This window comes from Pleurodeles waltl, chromosome 9 (genome assembly GCF_031143425.1).
Source record: "Pleurodeles waltl isolate 20211129_DDA chromosome 9, aPleWal1.hap1.20221129, whole genome shotgun sequence".
NCBI lineage: Eukaryota > Metazoa > Chordata > Amphibia > Caudata > Salamandridae > Pleurodeles > Pleurodeles waltl.
Window position 1 is genome coordinate 748,704,474 of NC_090448.1, and position 26,139 is coordinate 748,730,612.

Consider the following 26,139-nt stretch of genomic DNA (forward strand, 5'->3'; position numbering starts at 1 on the left):
TTGTTACAATCACCTTTGTGAACATTATAATAAAAGCAACAATTAGCACAGCATACTATGGAAAGAAAAACAAATTATCTCTTGGTGCCTTATTAACCAATCTTAAAATACACCCATTTAAAATCTGAGATTGCCTTCCTGACACAGGCAGAAGCTCAAATTCTGCAACTCCACAGAAAATGTTATGCCCAAAAAACAGAAGCCCCCATTTTGTTTGATGCTCTTATTGGAAGAAAAATAAATCCTACTGAGTGCTTCAAGGTAATTCGATTTGCAGCGCACTCAATACAAGAGCATACACTCCCTCAATGTGGTGTAGTTTCAATGTACATCCTAATGACACAGCTTACAGGCTCAAGCAGTCAGAGTGAATATTTGCCTCCAAATGCATGGCATATAAAAACCTCTCTCACCTTTATCACCCGGAAGCTCAGGTATCGCTTGTTCAACATGATGATCTTGTACTCGTCACTGGCATCATCCATCACATGTCTCAGTGCTAGCAACGAAGGAGTATTGGTCAGGATGGCATTGCGCCAGACTGGGTCACCTTCATGGGAGATGACCATTTTCTCTTCATTTGCAGTGATAGCATCATACAGGACAGCAGGGTCGTCATACTCATCTGGTGAGGTGAAATGATCCTAACAGGATAAGGGAGATAAACAGGAGCACCTTCAGAGCAGGTAAGACAGAGAAAGTATCTCTAGATCCCAGGGAAATCAATTACTGGGCAGCTTTCATACATTTACTTTTCAACCAATAGTACTGTCAATCGCCTCACAGGATCAACTGTTTACGTTCAAAGGGGTGCCCACCAGTAGTTCCAAAGTGTAACTCTGGTTGCAAGGACATTTCCTGTAATCTGCAGAGTTGCGAAGGCACAAACCTCTACAAACATACCCACTTGTATGTGGCCAGGTAAAATATGTTTGAAGTGACCACAGACAGAAGTGGGAAACAATGAGACCAGCCTACATTTATTATTTCTGGTCGAATCTTATTTGATGTGATGCCAGACCTTCAGGAGGAATCCGAAAATCAAAGGTATACACCACCTTTCCTCCCAATTTCTGGCAGGAGCAGCTCCAGTGGCCATTACCTGATGGAGCTTCAGAGACATGCGAACACCAGGAGCCAGCACCCGGTGCAATAGGTCCATGTCAGCAAAGATCCACTCATCTCGGGGGGAAGTGATGCGGAAATCTCCTTTGAAGAGAGCATGAAGTCCATACAAGAATGGTTCCAGGCTACTGTAAAAAATGGCAAGCAATCAGTTTGTTTTGCCTGCAAAGGAGAAAAATGCTAACCACATTTTACCACTCATGACTTTTCAAGACACAAGCACAAATAACCCTCCCAGCTTCCCCTGCTGATTCTCACCTTGCTGACATGCTGTGGGAGGCTGTGCCCAGGGCTCGACGTCCCAAGATGCACAGTCCAAAGCACAACGTCACAAGAGGAGAGTTCCAGTCCCGCTCCACAGGCTGCAAAAACAAAAGGGATGAGTCTGTTAAAACCCTGCCAAGGATAGCATTGATTTGTTCCATCCTACTATTTCAAAGAAAACATGATTTTAAAGGTGCATATCTACTCATGCAACACTGAGTTACCAGATGGTATTGCATCAAATTATGATCTTAAATCAAGCAAACACAAATGTAACTCCTTCACTGGGGTGGTGAGTCACTCATGTGATTCGAGAATGGGTGCAAACTGCAAATGTTAAATGTTGCTTACGTAAAACAGTCTGCAGCTTGTCATACTGACGATTTAAATGTTGTGCTCTCTCCTGGCATTTGTTGTTGGATTCAGAACAAAAACTTTTTTTCTTTGACTTCGTTGTAGTTTTTATGTACAAGGATTGTTTTTGAGTCTGAAACCCACATCTTTGGGCTCTTAGGTATTCGGTTCCGATGACGTACTGGAGGCATTGCGGTCTGCGTTTTTGTTTGACATTGCTCGAATGCCCTTGGATTGTTTTTGGAATTGTCACGTTATAGGATTTTGAATCCTAGACATGGGAGTCTTGTTATTGTTCCCCTGAGCCTCTTCAGAACTATGCAGCCCATCCAAGCCCTCATTTTCAGAGGTGGTAGTTTGTTTTTCTTGTGCCATCTTCTCCATTGCAGTGTGGAGCGCAGAGCATAGTATCAATTTATTACAATTTTGATAAAAAGCACTCTCTGCCGGTGACAGGGTTTATGCTTTGATGAAAGGAGGTCGACTTCAAGCATAACTGATGCCACAGGATCCTGTACCAATCAGGATGACGAAATCCAACTCTATGGAGACAGATTGCTGCTGCTGAAGGTAGGACCTATAAGGTGACACAGTGATGAAGCAATATGGCAATATCCAGCAGATGGGAGGACAGCAGAATGTGGTAGCTGTGGCAAGTGGAATGTATAATTTCGAGTGAGACTAGCGCAATCGTGCCGTGACAACCCCAGAGTGTGGAGCAGAAGGGAACAATGAGCCGCAGAGCCATGTTGTATCACACCTCTGCTCCACCAGGGAGGGGTGAGTAAACAGAGTGGAGCAAGGTTGAGCAGAGGGGTGCGAGAGTTCACTCCAGTCTGCCATGTCCTTATACTTTCCCCACAGACTTGTTGGCAGGCGGAGCAGAACTGTGTTACTCTGCTACTCAACATCTCCACATGAGAACAGCAGCGCCCTGTGCCTTCAGAACCCCTTGCCTCCCGTGCCCCATGTAATTTCAGTTGATGTTGATTGCAACTTTGGCAGAACAAGACACCACTCTGCACTAGATGGTGCCGCCTGCATCCGTGGTGACTTCCCTAGTGATCTAAGGGCCTGAAAACATCTGAGGTGGCGAGGCAGAAGTCCACAGAGAGCATCCGATTAAGCCCATCAGCCCCTAATGGGTGAGACTGACTGAGAAGCACGGAAAGTGAAAAAGACTTAGAAGGGTCAGAAATTGTGGAAAAGCTACATCTCTGAAGATATCACTTTTGTTATGCAACATTGAAGTTCACTCTTTGAAGAAACCCTCTGATGAGAAGAGGAGGAAAAAAGTGGAGATAATCCAAAAGGTAATACCAACACTCAAAAACAACCCTCATTTTTTAAGCAACCATGACTGCAGCATTGAAATAAATACTATTGCTTCCGTCAGTGACAGTCGGCAGAACAGAGCAACAAAGAAGCAGAGTGAGTTATATGAATAATTTATTGTGCTTTTTGCTAATAATCTCCATAGATTAAGAAGTTGCCAAGATGCAGCAGGGATAGCGTGTTTGGTGTACTGTTGTGATACTCTGTATACCCTGCTATATGTTGAGTCCCTACTCTGCTAGATACTAACAGATTCTTTGCAACACTTTTCTTCAGCTGTCAACCTGCTTGATATCTCTCGTCCCATGCCTTCTTGTTGGGTCAGCAGTAGGGGTGGGGTCTTCCAAGATGCCACATAGAAGCTGTAGTCTTGCGTTAGTTTTGCAGCACAGAAAGTCTTCAGAGGTTGATTGTGGCTTTCTACACTTGTCCCCATTTGAAGAGGCATGGAAAAGGCCTGCCACACAAGGGCAGAAAAATGACGGCCAAAAAACTGTTCGGTGAAGATGATCTCAGCCAGATTATTTCATAATCAAAATCAAATCCCATAAGGAATGAATCCAGACACTTAAGAGCACTTTAAGGGTCTTTCTACCATACCAACCTACTTCCTCAGACCATCTGAATTTTTTAATCCTCAGGCTGTGGAATATGTCAACCTCTTGGCGTCCAATAGCCCATTTACTTAAACAACTCAGTCTGTTTATTTCCAAACTCTCAGGTCCGAACCATCCACAGAAGGTATCACCTACTCTTTTAGTAACAGATTTCACATTAGATGATATATCATCTCTACTCTATTGCTCATAACAGCTGCACTAAATTCCCACCGAATTCTTTACCTCACTCACTCCTCTCAATTAAGCAAGTTGCTATGTCCCTGTAAATTTTCATCTTATCATACCAATTGCCTAAGGATGTTGGACCACAATTTGAATGCCTCATTAGAGCCAGCTGGGAATCACATCCAATATTATGAACTACTGTATTGTTTAGAAGGAATTTTGTTCTCAGTTGACGTTTTTTCTAGCAAATTTGAGACAGACCCAGACTATATCTAGACACACTTTCCAGAATCTTGAAGGAACTTACAATAAAAGCTACAGTCCCGTTCAAAGGGAATAAAGACAGAGGGTGTCGAAAGGAGCATGCAGACGTTGGTATACAGGTTGGTTGGCCATGGTCTAAGGTTTCTGCCCTGTGCTGCGATGAAGGCCCAAGAGACATCCAGCTGGATTTATTGTTCCTAGAGGAACTTTTCTCACAGTCTGAGGCACAACAGCTTGTGCCTAGCAAGTTAATCCTGGATAGCCCACAGGAGTCCTCCCCAGTCTTCAATAAAAAGAAAAAGGGTGTGGTGTTTAATCTTGGTAACTCCTGTTAAGAGTGGAGGATATCAGAAAACAAAGAGTAAAAACCATATGTTATAGAAAAATGGAGCAAGAAAGATGAGGTTTGCACCTAGTATTATAACTTCTGATCTTATTTCGAGGTCCCTTATTGCTCCTACATTACCTCAAACTATGATTCGTCCGGTCCAGATGGAGCCATCTATCCCTTCTCAGCTTCTGTCAAAATCTAGGGATATTGGGGGCTTACAAACACAACTGTCATTGTCAGCAATTGCAGAAACTTGCTTGACATCACTTTGAACCCAAAGGCACAAGCATATCACCCTAACTCAAACTATTGGGGACAGCGTAATTAAGCTGAATTTCATTCTCTTCCTGCAAAAGTCTAAACAAATGTGTTGACCCTTGATTTCATTGTTTTATTTGATGCCGACATTGGCGGTTTGAATCTCTCTCTTCCATTGAAATATTTAGCACACTTAAAACTTTTAAAGAAAGGTAAATAGTAATAATATTGCACTGGTGAAACTATTATCATCTCCCTATGAGAAAAGATCAAGGGTGGTTATCAGACTTAAAACCTTTCAAGAAAGGTAAGTAGTAATGATATTGCACGGGTGCAGCTATTATCATCTCCTTATGAGAAAAGATCAAGGGTTACCTTTAACTTTAATGTAATTGTCAATTTGATCTTGGGAAAATGTGTTTTCTTCTTTAGCAGGGGTATAGATGTAATTCCCTTCATTCTCTTACGTCATCATGTATGCTCCTCCATCTGTAAACAACAACTGAGTCCTATTTCACTTGAGGCTTGTAAAGTACCCTTAGGGGGAATTTAAATAAATTCAGAATGAAGTGCAATTAGGCAGGCTGGAAGATCCGTATTCCACTGGGGGCCAGGAAAAACCCACCCCAGTGGTTGTATCAGAGAAAGATAACTGTAGATGGAATTGGTTACGGGACTAATTTCAAAGAAACATATACACTCTATTTTCAGCAGAAAGTTTAGCAAGGGAATTAAAATCCTCTCCTGGAACTTGGTGGGCTGTTTTTATAAATCTCAAAAGCTTTGCTTTTTTAACTCTTTAAAAGCAGATATAGATTGCATACAAGAGACCTGGTGTACTGGAATTTTGGAATGTGTTAATTGTGACTAGCTGCCCTGCAAAAATGCCCAGGAAGTGTCAAGCGAGTGGAGGAATTGCCATTCTGTTGAATACAATTTACAATTGGTCTATCTCTTTTTATCACTTTTTGAATTTAGTACAATGTGTTGCCACATTTAGACATCTCTTCTTCCTGCAAAATTATACAGCCTGCCCTCCCAGGGTTTGGATAATGATACTCTTACTACATTTCTGTTTGATTTTATAGGACAAGTTGTATCAGAAAATACAAACAATTAAATTATAGTGGGGGGTTGTAATGCTAAGGTTAACAATCATGCCTTTGGTCTAATGGCAGGGTTAAGGGAGGAGGCAATGAGTATCCCTAGTCCTATTTTACCAACCACTTGTAGAGCGATACAAGAGGGACTATTGGCTAGAACTCTGTAGGCATATTGGGGCCATTATTATAAATGGGAATTAGACTAAGTTATCCCAAATCAACACACTCACTCTTGTGCAAGAAGCTCTTCAATAATTGACCAAGCCATCACCTCAGTGTCAATATTTGGTTAGCTCTCCAACTCAGACCAAACCAGCCCACAAAATGTATTTACATCATCCTAACCATCATTGACAGCATGAGCAAAGGTATTTTTGAACTCCCAAGGACCAGAGGTCCTGAGTGTATCTCCCAATCAGCAACAGCAATCGGAAACAACAATGAGAAAGAGAGAAAACCCTCTTATCAATCACAACTATGCAGTCCGATTCTCTATGAGGCAGGGCAGCAGGGAAGGCATTTGGATTTCATATTGCTGGCTGAAGCCTGAAGAGGGATCTCCAGTGTGCAGTGCTATGTCAAAAAGGACAGACTCCTTGAGGCAGTGTTTACCACTGGGTAATAGGTCAACTGACTAGCAGGGGAGAGTATGGCATGGACCAGGCCACTACAGAGGCCACTGTCGGGGACTCACCGAAGAGCAGCAACAGTTCAGAAAATAAGCACCAGGGTACTCAATTTCTGTGAGTATATTAGTCTTATTGGGCAATTTCAACTGCGGCAGCTCTGCAGGTTTACAAACTACCACCAAAAAAGTCTTCAGTCAGGGGACCCAATGATAAACTCAGGAGAAGCAACAAAGCCACTTGCAGACCGGCATCACAGTAGTGAGCCAGGAGACACCTGTCGAAGCCTCCTCACCATCTCCATCAGGAGTAACATGCTGTACTCTGGCAGGACCAGAATCAAAGACAGACTCAAGCTGCCTACAATGGTGGCATAGAGGCAGGGGCACTGAAGGGGAACCTCCCAAATTAAGGAATGACAACTGAACTCAACTCTGAATACAAAACTGGAGTCCCTTCAGCAAAGCAGTGGAGACATGGGCTGGTGCCAACAGGGAGTCATACAAAGGCCCAAATGTGGCAGTCGGCAACTGCACCGGTCTTGCTACCAGAAGTCCGACTGGGGGCCACAAAAGATTTGTGGGGGAATTTGGAGTGCATCTGCTCTAGCTGGGCAAAAGGGGTAAGAGTCTCATGCATAGCTGCCTAAATGAATACAGCTTCTAGGAACTGTTAAGAATTTCCTATGAAACACAAACCGTCACCAAAGGAACAGGATTAATGCTCTTCAAGGATTAGTTCCCTTAAGTAAAGCTTTAACAATGGATCTTAAGGGCTTCTGATATTCATATGTTTTTTGACTGCCCAATGGTGTCTCCCTTTTGGAGGGAAGTATGCACAGCTCTTTCAGCTATTTTTCAACAAGAAGTCTATTTAACTTTATCTTTAGTTATTTTTTTGGTACTGGAAGGGGAATAATCAACTAAGAATGATGTTAAAACAATATTGTATTATACAATATTATCGGCTAGGAGGGAAATTTGCAAGAAGTGGATGGCTTCCTCTGCTCCTTCCTATATGGACTGGCTTAACGTTTTGATGTCTATATCAAGATGAGACGTGGAAGCAAGCAAGACAAATAGGAATAAGAAGATAAAGATTTGGTCACGTCTATGGGAATGGAAAGATACTTTAGTATAATGGGTTGTGTATTTGTTACCTGCGTCCTATGATTAAAGAACTCAGTTACTCTCGTGTTTCGGGCACCGATTTTAGTTAGCGTCTGAGTGAGAGAGCTTGGTTCTCCCTGGCCGTAGTCAGTTCTATGTATGGTGAACATCATAAGGGCGCTATTGAGTGGTCCGAAGGCCAGAGTTGTATGAGGACAAAAAAAAAAAAAAAAAAAAAAAAAAAAAAAAAAATGTATCTTAAAAAAGGACAAAACCAAAGAAACGTGAAAGAAACTATTCTTCTAAAGCTTCCAGGACCTAGAATGAGTCCACTTTCTTCTCCATATGCTTTCTGGACAACCTATAGAATGGACATCCTTGTGGCATTTAGACTAGGCAGAAAAGTGTAGTGACACATCAACGACATAATGGGGACAAACAAAAACAGATGCACACCACTGTAGCAGTAACTGCTTGAAGTGACGGCACTGAGAGAACATGTATGTGTTTATAGATACATTAATGCATACTCAAGAGCTGATTCAGGGCGCGTGGATTGGAGATGCATTGGTCAAATACATACAACACATAAAGCCAATGCTTTAACAGTGTGGTGAACCAATTTTAGTTCTTATTGGGACTCAGGAGTTTAGCTTAGCCTTCTGGCTTGCAGGCCTGTGCCCCCATCTCCTAGTGACTGTTAACCTACTTAGCCTTCTCTGTTTTATTTCATTTATTTTATAATTTCTTTTAAGATGGCTGCCGTTGTTTATATTTCTTTGTATTTTATAAAGATGTTTTTATTTCCATTAGCTGTGCCACTCTGAGAAGCCGTTGTTAGCAGCGTCCTGATCAGTGATGTACGTAAGTATTGTTATCATGTTTCTTTCTCACTTATGTGTGATAGGAACAGAATGTACACTTGTTGGGGATTGTTTATATAATTGCTGCCACAAGTCTGCCTCTTTATCAGTTGTTTGGGAACATACCTGCGTCAGGTGTCCTACATGATCTGTAAAAATACAGCTCACACATACAAGGTCATTAGAGGGGTTCCTTCCGGATGTCATCTACACTGCACGTCACCATGTTGCAGAACTCAGCCTTTGTGTCACCACGGAGTCTGACTTAGAGACCTCATTCCATGGTAGCGAGGTTTGGGGGACACTTCTCATGGATATGGTACTGGCAGATTAGGTTTATCATACCTAGCTCTCATTGGGTTAGAGATTAGGTTTTCTTTGCTAGGGATTTTACATCTCATGTTTATTGTAAGATGATGGGAGTTTGTGTTCACAACTCTCATCTTCCATTTATGCTTTTACTGTTCGTTATCCTAATCGCTGCCGCTCTAGATTGCAGTCTTTTCAATAAATACATTGAAAACTTTCCTGCATCTCCTTCATTGCCTGTGTGTGACTGAGACTTGTGGCTAACGAGAGAAAAGGGTAACTTTCGTTCCACCATGACTTCTCCCAGAGATCTCATCTGGAGTTCACGCATAAAGCGTCCAGAAATTTGCTTTCTGAGTTTTGGTGAGGTATTGCTTGTGAGCAGGGAGGTTTGGGCCAACCGTTGTGACTTGTTGTGGGAGTGGCTTAGTAGCCTACAAACAAAAGTGCTGTCTCCCTTAAACCAACAGTCTCGCTAGAAGCGAAAATCCAACTACGACAACAGCAGGCTGAGAAGTTATTCCTTGTGTTTTAATTCCATTCCTGAAAATGGCAGCTAGTGGTGTTCATAGGCCTTAAGTGTTGATACTTGTGATCCTGTGCCCAGAGCAGACCCCTAAGCCACAGCAAGCACCTTCAAGTTTATCTACACTTCTCTGAAGAATGGCCAGGTCCGCAGTAATTCCAGCCAAGAATGCCTGACCCCATTCACGGGGACCACAGGGATGACAGGATCTACTGAGCTACAACCATGGTAGCTGGGGTCATTTGCCTCTGGAATCCTGGGGTCTGTCCTATTATGGCTCTACAGACTAGGCCAAGTACACCCTTTCCAGACTTGACTCTCAGGGAAGTAGCATGGATAGCAGAAAATCAGACCTCAATTAAATACAATAAATCATTGTCCTGCGCAGAGCTGATCTTTTAGTATAAAGTACTTTAAAATCACAGCAGACTGAATGCTACACAATTACATGGGGGTATGTCTATAAGGCGGAACTATCTTGCCCACAAGCTCTTAAAGGACATCGCCCTCTAATCAATGCCCTCCCCACACTATTACATAGGATATCCCTTACATTTAACTATAAAAATAGCTCCTCAGATAATGTGTCACATGTTAAGGAAGCACAAGTCCTTTGGGCACACTGCAAGGGTGCCGGGCAGCATGGTGTTGCTTGGCTAAAAGTTTTCTCATACAGTTCACCACTAGAACTGCATGTTGCAATACGAGACAACCCCTCTCGACTCAGTTTGGTCCCGGTGACGCTCCCACTTGGCAGTTGCCTTCTTCGGGGTGTTGCACATACAGGGAAACATGCCTGGGTTTCTTCTTCTGAACAGTCCCTCCTCCTGAAGAGCCACTTACTCTCCTAGCCCTCTTGACCATACAGGCAGGCTTCTAGGCGAGAGGATGACACAGCTTTTCCAACAAGGTGAGCAGACTTCAGATAACTGCTCATCTCTGGCAGACTGAGTGTAATGCAGACCCCAGCCTTGGTCTCACAGGAGCTCTTCTAATACTCTGTGGAGTACTTCTTCAGTTTGTCAAAAAGAACTTGGAACAAGGTGATTTGGGTCTCACTTTCTTTCTCATTTTAGAGACAAGGAGTGTGGATCCACAGTGTAAGAGTAGACTACTGAGGAAACAATATGTGCCCACCTGCTTTTTATTACCAGGGCCACATAACATGCAAAACCTGATGGATATTTGGGCGAGGGGTGGGGAGGGGACGGGGTGTTATTGTGATCCTGGACGGGGATTGCAGTGATGTGTCCTCTGGACACAGCATTCCACCCAAACAAATCAGGAAGAATTCAGAGTCAGACAGTTCACAGTAAAACATAATAGACACCACTTTGAGTCCTTCGGTCTCAGAGTCAATCAATAGCAAAAGCACTGGACAACAGGACAAATTATGCTGTCTGCAACAGCACAGCATTCGTCAAGTTCATACTTTAATTTGATATGAGTCAGGGCAGAAACACTGATACAGAGAAGTCCAAGATCATTTGATGGTATCAAGACAGGATCATGCCCAAAGAGTACTGAGGTGGACTGCCTTCCTGATTCTCAGGACAGTTCAAAGGATGCATCAGAGTGTTGCTGTAGTCACATGGAATCCACTGATAAATTTGTTTTAGTTACATTGCTTGAATCTCTGAAGGCCAAATTGGCTTGATTTTGAAATTTGTCAAAGCTTCTGAAGTCTGTACGATGATGACTGGTATCCTTCAGTAGAGCAGCGCTGAGCCCATCTATTGCATGAGGAGGCTCCTTGGGTATGTTGGCAACAGTGCTACAAGCAGGCTCTAATGGGATTGTCAGTGAGCCATGAGTAGACTGCTGCAAGACTGCCAATAAGCCACTATCTCCTCGCTTGTGAAACCCTTAGCGTCAGATGGTTCACTGTCAAGGCATGCTGAAGACTAAGTCAGGATACCGATGGACTGGGCAGATTGTCGATAGTCTGCTATTACTTTGGAGTAGTAGGTTACATTTGGTACGGATAATTGTACAACATGTTTTTAAATTGCAGTCATTTACAATGCATATATTTACTTGGATTGTGTTGTAAATGAATATGCAATGTAAAAAAAGGGTTCAAAATCATTGGCATGTTTCTTTAAGTGTTGTTCTGCAGAACTCCAGCTCTCGTGCGTAATTAACTACAAATACACTAGATAGCAGTACTGAGTTAAATTAATGACTGTACAAAGCAGAGCTTGCTGATTCTGAAAGCCAAAAGATTCTAAAGATAGAATGTACATGAAGAGGATACAACTGCTCAATAAGATGAATGCATGAATAATACTTTTTTTTAGCCAGCCTACATTCAGAGTAGGCAGTTGAAACTAAATATTTCAAAATTGAAAAACGTCCAGGTGTTAAGAGGCCTCCTTTGCTGACCATACTGCAATGCAAATTATTAAATATATAAATGGGCCAGTATGCATTTCATTGATAATTTAAACTACATTTGCACCACATACCCCAATCTACTCCAATCTACACACTGCACCCTACTCCACTCCAATCTACCATATTCCCCCAAACTCCACTCTACCCCAATCTACCCTATTCCCCCAACTCCACTCGACCCCATGCCAAACCAATTTACCACACACCATCCCCAGTCTAACTCACCCCAATCTACCCCACTCCACACCAATCTACTCTAAACTATCCCACTCCAATCTACCCTAAACAGCCCCCACTCCACCCAAATCTACCTCACTCCACTGCAAAATAGATCACTCTAGTTCAACCTACCCATCTCCCCTCCAATTTAGCCTACCCCACTCTCCTTCAATCCAATCTACCCGACTCCCCTCCAATTTGATACCTCTGGTCGAAATGCGCTTTATAAATTCATATTCATATATACATACATACAATTCAATATAACCATTCCACTCCCCTTCAGTCTACACCAGTCTACACCATTACAACAATGTATCCCATTCCTATCTACTCCACCCCACTCCACTTCACTTCACTTCACTTCCATCCAATCTACTCCACCCCACTCCACTTCACTTCACTTCACTTCACTTCACTTCCATCCAATCTACTCCACCCCACTCCACTTCACTTCACTTCCATCCAATCTACTCCACCCCACTCCACTTCACTTCCATCCAATCTACTCCACCCCACTCCACTTCACTTCCATCCAATCTACTCCACCCCACTCCACTTCACTTCCATCCAATCTACTCCACCCCACTGCACTTCACTTCCATCCAATCTACTCCACCCCACTCCACTTCACTTCCATCCAATCTACTCCACCCCACTCCACTTCACTTCACTTCCATCCAATCTACTCCACCCCACTCCACTTCACTTCCATCCAATCTACTCCACCCCACTCCACTTCACTTCCATCCAATCTACTCCACCCCACTCCACTTCACTTCCATCCAATCTACTCCACCCCACTCCACTTCACTTCCATCCAATCTACTCCACCCCACTCCACTTCACTGCCATCCAATCTACTCCACCCCACTCCACTTCACTGCCATCCAATCTACTCCACCCCACTCCACTTCACTTCCATCCAATCTACTCCACCCCACTCCACTTCCACCCAATCTACTCCACCCCACTCCACTTCACTTCACTTCCATCCAATCTACTCCACCCCACTCCACTTCACTTCACTTCCATCCAATCTACTCCACCCCACTCCACTTCACTTCCATCCAATCTACTCCACCCCACTCCACTTCACTTCCATCCAATCTACTCCACCCCACTCCACTTCACTTCCATCCAATCTACTCCACCCCACTCCACTTCACTTCCATCCAATCTACTCCACCCCACTCCACTTCCATCCAATCTACTCCACCCCACTCCACTTCACTTCCATCCAATCTACTCCACCCCACTCCACTTCACTTCCATCCAATCTACTCCACCCCACTCCACTTCACTTCACTTCCATCCAATCTACTCCACCCCACTCCACTTCACTTCCATCCAATCTACTCCACCCCACTCCACTTCACTTCCATCCAATCTACTCCACCCCACTCCACTTCACTTCACTTCACTTCCACCCAATCTACTCCACCCCACTCCACTTCCACCCAATCTACTCCACCCCACTCCCACCCAATCTACTCCACCCCACTCCACTTCCACCCAATCTACTCCACCCCACTCCACTTCACTTCCATCCAATCTACTCCACCCCACTCCACTTCACTTCCATCCAATCTACTCCACCCCACTCCACTTCCATCCAATCTACTCCACCCCACTTCACTTCCATCCAATCTACTCCATCCCACTTCACTTCCATCCAATCTACTCCACCCCACTTCACTTCCATCCAATCTACTCCACCCCACTTCACTTCCACCCAATCTACTCCACCCCACTCCACTTCCACACAATCTACTCCACCCCACTCCACTTCACTTCCATCCAATCTACTCCACCCCACTTCACTTCCATCCAATCGACTCCACCCCACTCCACTTCACTTCACTTCCATCCAATCGACTCCACCCCACCCCACTCCACTTCCATCCAATCTACTCCACCCCACTCCACTTCACTTCACTTCCATCCAATCTACTCCACCCCACTCCACTTCCATCCAATCTACTCCACCCCACTTCACTTCCATCCAATCTACTCCACCCCACTCCACTTCACTTCCATCCAATCTACTCCACCCCACTTCACTTCCATCCAATCCACTCCACCCCACCCCACTCCAATCTAATCTACCCTACTCCACCTCAATCGCCCCACTCAGACTGACCCCAATCCACCTAAAATCCCCTAATCCCCTCACCTAATCCCCTCCCCATATCCCCTCTAATCCCCTCCAATCCCCTCCCCTAATCCCCTCCATTCCCCTGCAATCCCCTCCAATCCCCTCCCCTAATCCCCTCCAATCCCCTCCCCTAATCCCATCCACTCCCCTGATCCCCTCCCCATCCAATCCCATAATCCCCTCCAATCCCCTCACCTCCCCATCCAATCCCATAATCCCCTCCAATCCCCTCACCTCCCCTCCCCTCCAATCCCCTCCCCTCCAATCCCCTAATCCCCTCCCCTCTAATCCCCTAATCCCCTCCAATCCCCTAATCCCCTCCCCTCCAATCCCCTAATCCCCTCCAATCCAATAATCCCTTCCCCTCCAATCCAATCCCCTAATCCCTTCCCCTCCCCTCCAATCCAATCCCCTAATCCCTTCCCCTCCCCTCCAATCCCCTAATCCCTTCCCCTCCCCTCCAATCCCCTAATCCCTTCCCCTCCTCCTCCCCTCCAATCCCCTAATCCCTTCCCCTCCCCCTCCCCTCCAATCCCCTAATCCCTTCCCCTCCCCTCCAATCCCCTAATCCCTTCCCCTCCCCCTCCAATCCCCTAATCCCTTCCCCTCCCCTCCAATCCCCTAATCCCTTCCCCTCCCCTCCCCCTCCCCCTTCCCTCCAATCCCCTAATCCCTTCCCCTCCAATCCCCTAATCCCTTCCCCTCCCCTCCAATCCCCTAATCCCTTCCCCTCCCCTCCAATCCCCTAATCCCTTCCCCTCCCCTCCAATCCCCTAATCCCTTCCCCTCCCCTCCCATCCCATCCCCTAATCCCCTCCCCTCCCATCCACTAACCTACCATCCCCTAATCCCCTCCCATCCCCTAATCCCCTCCCATCCCCTAATCCCCTCCAATCCCCTCCCCTCATAATCCCCTCCCCTCCAATCCCCTAATCATCCTCTCCAATCCCCTAATCCCCTCCTAATCCCCTCCCCTCCTAATCCCCTCCAGTCCCCTAATCCCCTCCCCTCCAATCCCCTAATCCCCTCCCCTAATACACTCTACTCCCCTCCCCCTCATCCACTCTACTCCCCTCCCCCATCATCCACTCCACCTCCACTTCCATCCCCCCTCATCCACTCCACCTCCACTTCCATCCCCCCTCATCCACTCCACTTCCATAACCCCTCATCCACTCCACCTCCACTTCCATAACCCCTCATCCACTCCACCTCCACTTCCATCCCCCTCATCCACTCCACCTCCACCTCCATCCCCCCTCATCCACTCCACCGCCACTTCCATCCCCCCTCATCCACTCCACCTCCACTTCCATCCCCCCTCATCCACTCCACCTCCACCCCCCCTCATCCTCCACTTCCATCCCCCCTCATCCACTCCACCTCCACTTCCATCCCCCCCATCCACTCCACCTCCACTTCCATCCCCCCTCATCCACTCCACCTCCACTTCCATCCCCCCTCATCCACTCCACCTCCACTTCCATCCCCCTTCATCCACTCCACCTCCACTTCCATCCCCCCTCATCCACTCCACCTCCACTTCCATCCCCCCTCATCCACTCCACCTCCACTTCCATCCCCCCTCATCCACTCCACCTCCACTTCCATCCCCCCTCATCCACTCCACCTCCACTTCCATCCCCCCTCATCCACTCCACCTCCACCTCATACCCTCCACCTCCACTTCCATCCCCTCCACTTCCATCCCATCCCCTCCACTGCCATCCCATCCCCTCTAATCTAACCTACCGTACTCCACCTCAATCGCCCCACTCCGACTGACCCCAATCCACTTTACCCCAATCTACCACACGCTACCCAAATCTACCCCACTCCAATCTACCCTATGCTAGTTTTAACCACAGGCTACCCTAATCTACCACACTCCAGTCCACCCAATTTACTTCACTCCACCCCACTACACTCTACCCCAATCTTCCCCAATACACTCCACCCCAATCTTTCCTAATACCCTCTACCCCAATCTTCCCCACTACACTCTACCATAATCACCCCACTCCACTATACCTCACTTCACTCCAATAATATACTTAACTCTATTCCAGTATATCTCACTTCAATCCAATCTACCTCACCCCAATCCAATCTACCCCACTATACCTTAGCCCACTCAATCCAATCTACCCCACTCCACTGAAATGTACTCCAATCCACTTCAATCTATCCCAAACTACCCTACTGCAATCTACCTTATGCCAGCCTACACCCCCTAAGCGCTACCCCAATCTACCACAAACTACCCCAATATGCTACCCCCAATCTACCACACTCCAATCTACTACAATCTACTGCACTAGTTGTTCTTCTAAACATTTTCAAAGCAAAGAATCATCATTCCGGTGTACATGCTTCTGCAAACAGTTGCATCTAATCAGACAGCATTATGGGAGCATTATACATAGGCTCATTTTGTTAAACTTTTCAAACGTGTGTACGCACATTTTACTGGACCCACTGTCAGTAGTGCAGTCTGAGCTTACAACATTTATTTAAGTGCTCACCCTTATAATAAAGGCTTTGCATCAATGAACCATAAATAGAAGTCATTACCATAGAAGCACAAATATTACCTCAACTGCATACAGTTCCCCTACCCTGTAAACTGGCAGCCAGAGGGTTTGTGCTGCGGGGTGTAGGACCTACTTGTCCCAAAGACAAAATAAATATGAAAACTTGTTCTCCTCGACCTCAAACAATATGTCCTGGGCGTTGGGCTATAGTAATTCCACACCCCTGCCACCCCGATCCAATTTACTCCAATCCACTTCAATCTACCCCACTGTACTTCACACGAAAGTACCCTACTCCAATCTACCCCACGTCAATCTACCCCATGTCACTCTACCCCAATCTACTCCACTTCACTCTAGACCACCCCACTTCATTCTACACCAGTCTACTCCAATCTATCCCACCTACCCACCACACTCCACTGTACCTCACTTCACCCTAATATACCCCACTCCACCCCATGTTACCCCACTCAATCTAATATACCCTGTAGGAAGCTGACCTGGTATGGGGTGAATGGAGACAGTGTCTAGGAAGCCAAGGCTCTCTAGAGATAGCTGTGGATGAGCAGCCAAGACTTATCTAGGAGGAGGGTAAAGCACTTGCAATACCCACAGCAGTCACACAGTACCTTATCACACCTGAAAGAAACCACACAGTGTTACAAAAATAAAGGTACTTTATTACAGTAGCACTGAACAAGATTACTTTTAGGCAGTCCTCCAACTGGAGGTAAGTGCGTACTGTACATATACACAGTATTAATTAGAAATTATCATAGGAAACAACAAGCATTGGCAAAATGCAATAGAAAATAGCTAGGGCCTTAGGCGAGGGCCAAACCATATAATAAAATAGTGGAGTGCAAAGTCAAGTTCCCCCCACCCAAGGATATAGAGTTGTTAGACCAGAGCTGGAAGATCACGTGACCCCCAGCGACCAGGAGAGCAGAGGTAAGTACCTAGTCTTCCTAAGGACTAACAAGAGGACTTAGAAAACAAACTCTGCAAGAACAGGACCAGACCAGAGGAACCCAAAGGTGGATTCTGGAAGAAGAGGACCTGTAAAAGGAGGGGACAGAGGGCAGTCCACGATGGAGTTTCCAGTCTGGGCAGGAGCCACTACCCACCCTTCTGTGGATGAAGATAAGCGTCAACGGGAAAGAAAAAGACCAGCTGTGGAGTCCAGGAGCTGCAGAGAAGTCCATGGAGCAGTGCAGATGGTGTCCCATGTCAGTCGTCGGGTCACAGATGGTCAGTGGTTTAGGAAAACCACCAACAAGCCTTGGCAGATACAGGAGGAGGCAAAAGAAGAGTTGCAAAGCTGAAGTGGACCAGCAAGGTCCAGGGGACTCGACCCTCGGAGCGGAATCCGGGCTGACCCTCAAGAATTGGGAGAGTCAGGAGAAGAAGTTGTAGCCCCCAAAGGCAACCCACTAGCAGCAGGCACAGTAAGTTGCAGTGAGTCCCAATCAGCACACCTGAAGAGGAGTCCCACATTGCTAGAGCAGCAGAGGAGAGACTGTCTTTGCAAGGGTGAAGTGTTGGGGTGGGGCTACTTGGAGCCGGAGGATCCCTTGGAGCAGGTGACAACAAGCCTTGGTTGCTGCAAGAGTCATGGTGCACAGGGGTATGTATGGTCCTGCAAGGAGAGGCAAGGGCTCACCCTCTCCCAAGTTGGACAGTGGGCAGAGAGGACCAAGGGGACCACTCTAAACCACCACCTGTGATGCAGGTTCCACACAGTTCCAGAGGAAAGCAGATCCACACAGCCGGACGCCGCTGTTGTAGGTGCCTGCAGATGCAGGGGAGTGACTCCTTCACTCCAAGGAAGATTCCTTCTCGCTTCCTAGTGCAGCTGAAGTCTTGCCAACCCCAGAGGATGCACAGCCGGGGAAACGTTGCAGTTGCCCGGAAGGAGCCGGGGAAACAATGTTGCAAGGTAAGGTCATCTCAGGAGTTGCAGTCTTGTCGGTTCCTGAAGTGTCTATTTGCGGTTCCAGTGGCTAGGAGCAGAAGTAAACGATGCAGAGGAGTCCTGGTGGAGTCTTGCACATCGATCTGGGACCCACCCACAATGGAGTCCCTAAATAGCCCGAAAAGGGGGTTAGAAACCTGTCTGGCAGGCTGCTTTGAAAATCCTGGAAGATTGGTAGGAGCAATACTGGGAAGTCCTCTAAGAAGACCCCAGAGTGCATGGAATCATGCAACCAATACTGGCAACAGTATTTGGGTATGATTCAGACCGAACATGCTCAGGTTCAGAGTTACCATTATGTAGCTGGACATAGGTAGTGATTTGTGTTCAATACATGGGTAAAATGGCTTCCTCACACTTACGAAGTCCAGTGCAATGGAGCTGGAGTTCGTGGGGCCACCTCTGCTCATGCGGGGGTGCCCTCACACACAGGGACCTGCATCCTGCCTTTTGGGCTGGAAAGGCCTACCATATGGGTGACTTACAGTGACCTGGTGTAGTGACCTGTGGTGAAAGGGTGCATGCACCTTTTCACGCAGGCTGCAATGGCAGGCTTGCAGACATTTTGCATGGGCTCTCATGGGTGGCATAATACATGCTGCAGCACATGGGAGACCCCTGGTGTCCCAAAGCCCTGGGTACCTATGTACCACATACTATGAACTTATAGGGGACACCAGTATACCAATTGTGGAGTGCACAAAGGTCCAAGGTAACCACATTTGGAGGGAGAGAACACAATCACTGGGGTTTTGGTTAGCAGGATCGCAGTGAAGACAGCCTAAGCACACTGATAGCAGGCAAAAGTTGGAGTAACCATGCCAAAAAGAGGGTACTTTCCTATTTACCCCACTCAATCCAATATAGCCCACGCCACACCAAACTATCCCACACCACCCCATCCAATCTGCCCCACACCGTCCCAATCTACCCCACACCATCCCAATCTACCCCACACCATCCCAATCTACCCCACACCATCCCAATCTACCCCACACCACCCCAATCTACCCCACACCACCCCAATCTACCCCACACCACCCCAATCTACCCTGCCCATCCCACCCTAATCTACTTCACTCCAATCTACCACAATCTAGCCTAGCTCACTCCACCCCCCCCCATCTACCCTACTCCACTGCAATATACTTCACTCCAATCAAATCTACCCTGCTCATCTGCACTCTAATCTAACCCACTCCACTTCAGTCTACATCGATTTGCCCCTCTTCACTCTACTCTACCCCAATCTAGCCCTCTACTGCAATCCAACCCACTACACCGCACTCCAATTTACACCACTCCAATCTACCTCACTCCATTCCACCCCAATCTACCTCACTCCAATCCACCCAAACCACCACACTCCAATCCACCCCAATCAATAAACCACACACCAATCCAATCTACCCCACTCAAGTCTAATCTACCACATTCTACCCCACTCCAGTCTGCCCAAGTTTACTCCACTACAGTCTACCCCAATCTACTGCACTCCAATCTAACCCACTTCACTACACCCCATGCCACACCACTAACCTTTAGACATCCTGAGGAGCAGCCACTCTGGTGTACAAGATAGCTAAAACACATTGGCAAAGCCAATAGCTCTCTCTTAGGTGAGACACATTCCCAATGCTTGGTACTACTTGGTGCCTGGGTGCACACTGTGTTCTTGGATATTGCAATAGGGCATTCTGAGGATGGAATGACTTTACAGCGTTGGGCTGGGTACAACATGGATGTGCTGATCTTTCTCCCCTTTACAGGTGGCAGAATAGTCTGGGGTGGCATTGTGCCAGGTATTCACCCTCTCAGGGAGCTTCCACTGAGCCTACGACCAGATGTTATTTCTCCTTTAAGGCTACTGGTCATGTGCTGCCCTGGCATTCGGTGAAATCACTAGACTCCCTGGCAGCTCCTTTTGGTAGGCCTGCATTAGCATTAGAAAAATAACTGACTGGAGACCATAGGGGAATAACTGGAGTTAGGACACATGCACCAGCTCCTTTATATTAGCAGTGTCACCTGACAGGTGATGCTTGTGATAGATGGGTGTGTGAGAGTGTAGGATAGTGTTTTCGGAAGGGACTGCAGTGAGGTGTCCTCAGGACACTACATCAAGTCTCCATCCTCCCTCACTTCAGTGTCTGGGTCTTCACCCTGCAGTCACAGGAATGCAAGTAATACACTTTCAGTGAACGAGGAAGCTGTAACCAGTCTCATTCGTGTGCCCTGTTAAACCACAGGCCTTTCAAAATGGATCCAACTGGCCCTAACTAATATACTCCCATTGCACAGGCATTATTTGTCAAATATGTGCTGCACAAAACCACTGACATACTGAACGTCAACACAAAGGTCTGTATGCCACACTGAGGCTAAACCTTTATCTGAGAGAAGAGGTAGTCCACACTCCTCCCTGAGGCAGAAAAAAGGTCTGCTCAGGATTATTAATGTGCAAAGATTAGTAATGTGCTGCCCCAACCACTTAAAGCCAGCAACCTAGGACATGGGTAGCTGACTCATGTTGTCAAACAAGGGGAAGCTTGGAGCTCCGCTACAGCTCACAGAATCAGGTCCGCACCTCGGTAATACCATGGACCATTCCTAGGTCTCAGCACATTTCACACTGGCATGTTAAATAAACTAGTATAAACTGCCAGGATACCAATTTCACAGGCTACTAGGTCAGTTAGGGTAAGGGTACACACCTGTGTACCATGCAAGAGGTATTCCCATCCCAACATGTAGACTGCAAATCATTTAACCCTGTGGGAAGACCGCATTCAGCTTGGTTTGTCCAAAATGTACATTTCCTCTACCTGGGTGAAACGTGCTCCGTTTCCTGTGTAACTGATTTCCAGCTGGAGGAAACACAGGCTGTAATATGCATCACACCTAAACCAGTCATAACTGGCCTTAGTGAAGACACTGGGCAGAAACCCAGCACAATCTGGCCAGCAACAGAGTGCTCCTTCAGGACTGGAAGAGCCCACAAACTGAATGTAAAGGTCCTCCAGCATATCAGGTAATCCACATACATGATCAGAGTACTTGACATCTCTGCCAATACCCTGTTCACCATCACAGACATCACTGAGGAGGCCTTTAAACCCATGCAGAACAGAACACTGGATGACCAGCTGCAGAATCTCTGCAGGATTTGTACCTTCTAGATTGCCTCTGGAGATGCAAGGAAGACCTACCTGCCTGTTGAGGAGTTGAACTGCTTATCACACGAGAAGTGACAAGATTCCCAGTAAGAGCCACACTAGGCTCAGCTCACTGGAATGGCCTGCATGAAAATATATCAATGGACTCCGAGAATCCAGGAGCCACAAGGTTCCCGGAGGACAGCTACACAAGAAAAGTTAGGACATGTAGGTCAAGGAGCTGCTCTATTCCAATCAGATAGTTATGGGTAAACCTGCATGTGCACAATCCTGTGCCTTTCTGGAAGGAGAGGTCATCCTGAATGCAGAACTGTTTGGACCACCTTTCAGCTTCTCTTATCTAGCTGGCTGAGGTAGAAGTACAACTTGAGTTTGTTTAATAGTGATTTTTTATGGGTGCCCCACCTCAGTAAATCTCTGCCAGGACTTTAAAATTTTGAGGCAGTGCCACCTGAACTTAAAGGCATCTTTGGGGCCCGAAGATGTTCCAAGTGGCTTTCTTTGGTCCCCAACCCACTATTACCTCATTCATGGACACCAGTAACTGGGCAGTTTCCCTAGGTGGACATACATCACCAGGTGCACTTAAAAATGTTTCTAGTGGGTGAGGGATCTTATGTGAGTAGTAGGTTTTTGAGATAGTCTCAGTTTAGTTTTAACCTCAAAAATGGCTATGTTCAAGGGCATATTTTAGGTCACGTTAGTATTTTCTTTTTTTTAAAATATATTTTTATTAACATTTTGTTGTCTAATAAAACATTGTTACAGTTGCAGAATCACTTAGTATGCATTACATTTGTACACAACAATTTTAACATCACCCCTGTGTCTGTTTGATTGTACTACCTCATAGTCAGTTAGCTTAAGTGTTTTATTCCTTTTATACAAGCGTTACATTGGTAGTTCAACTTTCCTATGGGATGTTCTATAAGCTGGGTGTTATGATTCTGTGAAATTCTAGGGGTCATGCAACCCGGTTGGTGTCTATTCAACAGTTATTAACTCAAACTAAAAACTAGATGGTACTGTGGGGGGTGGTGGTTGTTGATGGAGGGGTTGGCTGTGTCTTTTTCCCTTCTCTCTTCAGGGGATTTATATGGTATTAGTACTCCTAGCCTTGGCCTGGTTTCATAAGGGTGGGGTTCTCTTATGTCTGATTTGTCTGTAACTCAATGTCTGAACTCTGTTCATTGGTGGCTTGTCCCTTATTCTGTTCCCGTCTCCCTCTTGCCCAGTCTATCTGCATTTTGGTGAGTGTGGTAATGACCGTTTATTCTCATTATTTACCCAGTTTCCCCTTCTGTCGCTGCGTCTACGTCAGCATCCGCGTCTGTAGCCCATACTATGTCGTTCCATTTTGTCACTGCTATTTCCCATCCCTGTGCAATAGGGTGGCGTCGTAGACCTTTCCCCTCCTCGCTCTTAAGGACCTGGAGTTCAGCCCTAGCCCACACTGCAACATCTTGTCTCCATCTGACCCGGGGAGGGCGAAGCTGCGCTTTCCAGTTCTTCGCGCTTTGTCTCCTGTACAAGGCCAAGGCCAGGGTCAAGAATCGGATCTCGGTCCTTCCCTGTGGCAGTTCATCCCCATAGCCCAGCAAGCACACGTTGGGGGTCGGGCTCAAGTTCACACTTAGCAGTCTGGACAGGTCAGAGATCACTTCGCCCCATCCCTGCTGAATCTCAGGGCAGGACCATACCATGTGGTCAAAGTTTGCGTCTGTGCTTTTACATCTGGGACACTTCCTAGGGTCTCCCCCATAAATTACTGTTATTCGGTGTGGGGTAAGGTACGTTCTATGTAAGTAGTTGTATTGTATATACTGCAACCTTGTGCTTCGGGCAACATTCCGGGGATAAGCCAGGGCCCTATTCCACTCCACATCTGTCAGTTCCCTGCCAACAGTCCTCCCCCATCTCTCTCTCAGTGGTCCCAGGGATTCTAGTGCATCCTCAATTTGAGCGGGGTATAATTTAGTGATCAAATGGGTCTCTTCGCCCGATGTCAATAGGAGATGTAATATTCTATGGGTGGGGGGCTCTACATTGACAGTGGTCCAGTGCGTTTTCAGCGTGTGTATCAATTTATGGTGTAGGAGGAACTGCCCCGGGGAGATTCCATCCATGACATGGTTAGCAAAGGGTCTCAATATTCCCTCATGGAACAGGTCTCCAACTGTTTCTATTCCAGCTCTCCTCCAGGAACCAATACCTGGGTCCCTCAAATTCCTCCCTTCGGTTTCAGTCACAAGAGCCGCCAGGGGCAGGGCTGGGGAGTACGGGGGACCCACTCCTACCCTTTTTGCGCATCTTTTCCAACATGCCAGTGCCACTCTTGTCATCTGGCTGTGCGTGTGAGGGGCAAGTTTCCTACATGTCAACCGCGCGGCGAACCGGTTAATGTCCTCGGCCGCTGGTTCGAGGAATCTCTCCAATTGGCCCCTGCCTATAAGCCACCTGGCAACCCACTGCAGCCGTGAAGCTAAGTAATAGGCTTCGAAATCAGGGGCTCCCAATCCTCCTTGATGGGCTGGTCTGCGTAATATCGAGAGCGATGTGCGTCTCCGGCCATCATCCCATATAAACTCCCTGAGTAGGACATCAAGCTCCCGGAACCATGCTGTCGGGATCAGAAGGGGTAAGTTGGTGAAGTAATATAGGAGACGGGTTAGCATGATCATTTTAGATAATGCTATTCTGGCCATTATCGTTAGTTTTAGCGATCGCCGGAACCCAACTGAGGACTTCAGTGATCGTAGCGCCTTACCCAGGTTACCCTCTCGCAGATCTGTCTTGTCATGAAACACCTGTATTCCCAAGTATTTGAATGTTCGTGGGGCCCAAATCAGGTCCTCAGGGCAAGCTGTCGGCCGTTCGCCACACGGGGACAGGGGGAACACATATGTTTTGCCACGGTTAAGGCGTAATCCAGAGATGTTCCCATAATGTTCCAGCACTCCCAGGGCCCACGGGAGGTCTCCCTCTCCGTCCCGGAGATATACAAGTATATCGTCCGCATATAGCGAGATGATATGTTCTTGGTGTCCCCATTCCACTCCTCTACCCGCGCCATCCCGTCGCATCTGGGACGCCAGCGGCTCGATGGCCAGGGCAAATAACAGCGGGGACAATGGGCAGCCCTGTCTGGTTCCTCTATAAATTGGGTAAGTGTCAGATACTGTCTTGCCTGTTCTTACTCTCGCTAGCGGAGACGTGTATAATAGGTCAACCCATCAAACCCAATCCTCACCCATTCGCATCACTGCTCTTAGGTAGTCCCATCTGATCGAGTCAAACGCTTTCTCAAAATCTACCGCTAGCAACACCCCCGTTGCGGGTCTCACGTTACTAGGCATATTCAGCAAATAGGCGCCTCAGATTCAGAGAGGTGTTGCGGTTCGGGACGAAACCATTCTGATCTTCATGTACAAGAGTTGGTACATGGTCAAGCAGCCGGTTAGCCAGGATCTTACTTAGTATTTTGAAATCACTATTTAGCATTGACAAGGGGCGGAAGTCAGTCACTGATGGTTGTTTTGGTCTTAGGGAGCGGAATCACTAGCGCCTCTCTCATGGTGCCCGGCATTATTCCGATTCGTAGCGCATCTGAGTATAACTCTACCAGCTGGGGAGCTAGTTGTTTCTCAAATTTCTTGTAGAAATCCATGGGGAGGCCATCTGTCCCAGGGGTCTTCCCAGGGGCCAGTTGCGCTATGGCTTCGCTAACCTCCAACAGTGTTACTGGGCCTCCCAAGCAAGCCCTATCTTCAGCCGTCAGGCTTGGCACGGGTATCTGCCGTAAGTAATTATCAAAGACTTCCGTGCTAATTTACTCCGGTTTCACGTAGAGATAGGTGTAGTATTCTTTGAAGGCGTTATTCACTGTACATGGTCCACTTTTGCCTATCCCTTCCTTATCTAGTACATTCGTTATGGGCTCGGCCTCTCCCCCGGTCTTACCAACCATGCTAGCATTTTCCCAGACCTACCCTCTTCTGACTGTAAGGAGGCGAAATATGTTTGTGTATGGTGGCATCTGAGTTGTTCTTCGGTCTGTGAGTGTTCCTTTCTTGCCTGATTGTACTCTTCATTCCCTGTTGTGTCCGCCCCCTGTCTCAGTTCCTTCTCATGTATTATCTTCTCTAGTCTGGTCAGTTCTCTTTTGAGTGTTCGACGAATTCCGACCGATTGTCCCACACAAAAACCCCTTGTTACCACCTTAAGGGCTTCCCATTCAGTTGCTCTAGTGGCGGTGAATCCGTTGTTAGTTTGAATGTGGTCAATCAGGTGCTGCCTCAGGGTGTCCCTATATGCTGGGTCTTCAAGCGCCGACAGAGTTAGTCTCCAGGTCGGTATTGGGGGCATGACCTCTGTCGCTCTCCATGTTACTAGCAGGGGATTATGGTCGGATAATGTGCGACCTAA

The 26,139-nt window shown here is 46.8% G+C and overlaps 1 protein-coding gene across 3 annotated transcripts in view; it reads right to left on the reverse strand.

The window, feature by feature from the left end:
- Positions 1-26,139, reverse strand: part of PCNX3 (pecanex 3) — a 707,803-nt gene that overhangs the window by 132,901 nt on the left and 548,763 nt on the right. For 2 of the 3 annotated variants that reach the window (XM_069207884.1, XM_069207882.1), the window contains 3 exons: positions 1,384-1,487; positions 1,103-1,253; positions 414-644 (listed from right to left, as the gene is read on the reverse strand). In XM_069207884.1, the coding sequence (XP_069063985.1) occupies positions 414-644; positions 1,103-1,253; positions 1,384-1,487 (486 nt within the window). The remainder of the gene's footprint in view (positions 1-413; positions 645-1,102; positions 1,254-1,383; positions 1,488-26,139) is intronic. The other variant, XM_069207883.1, reaches the window with a different exon arrangement.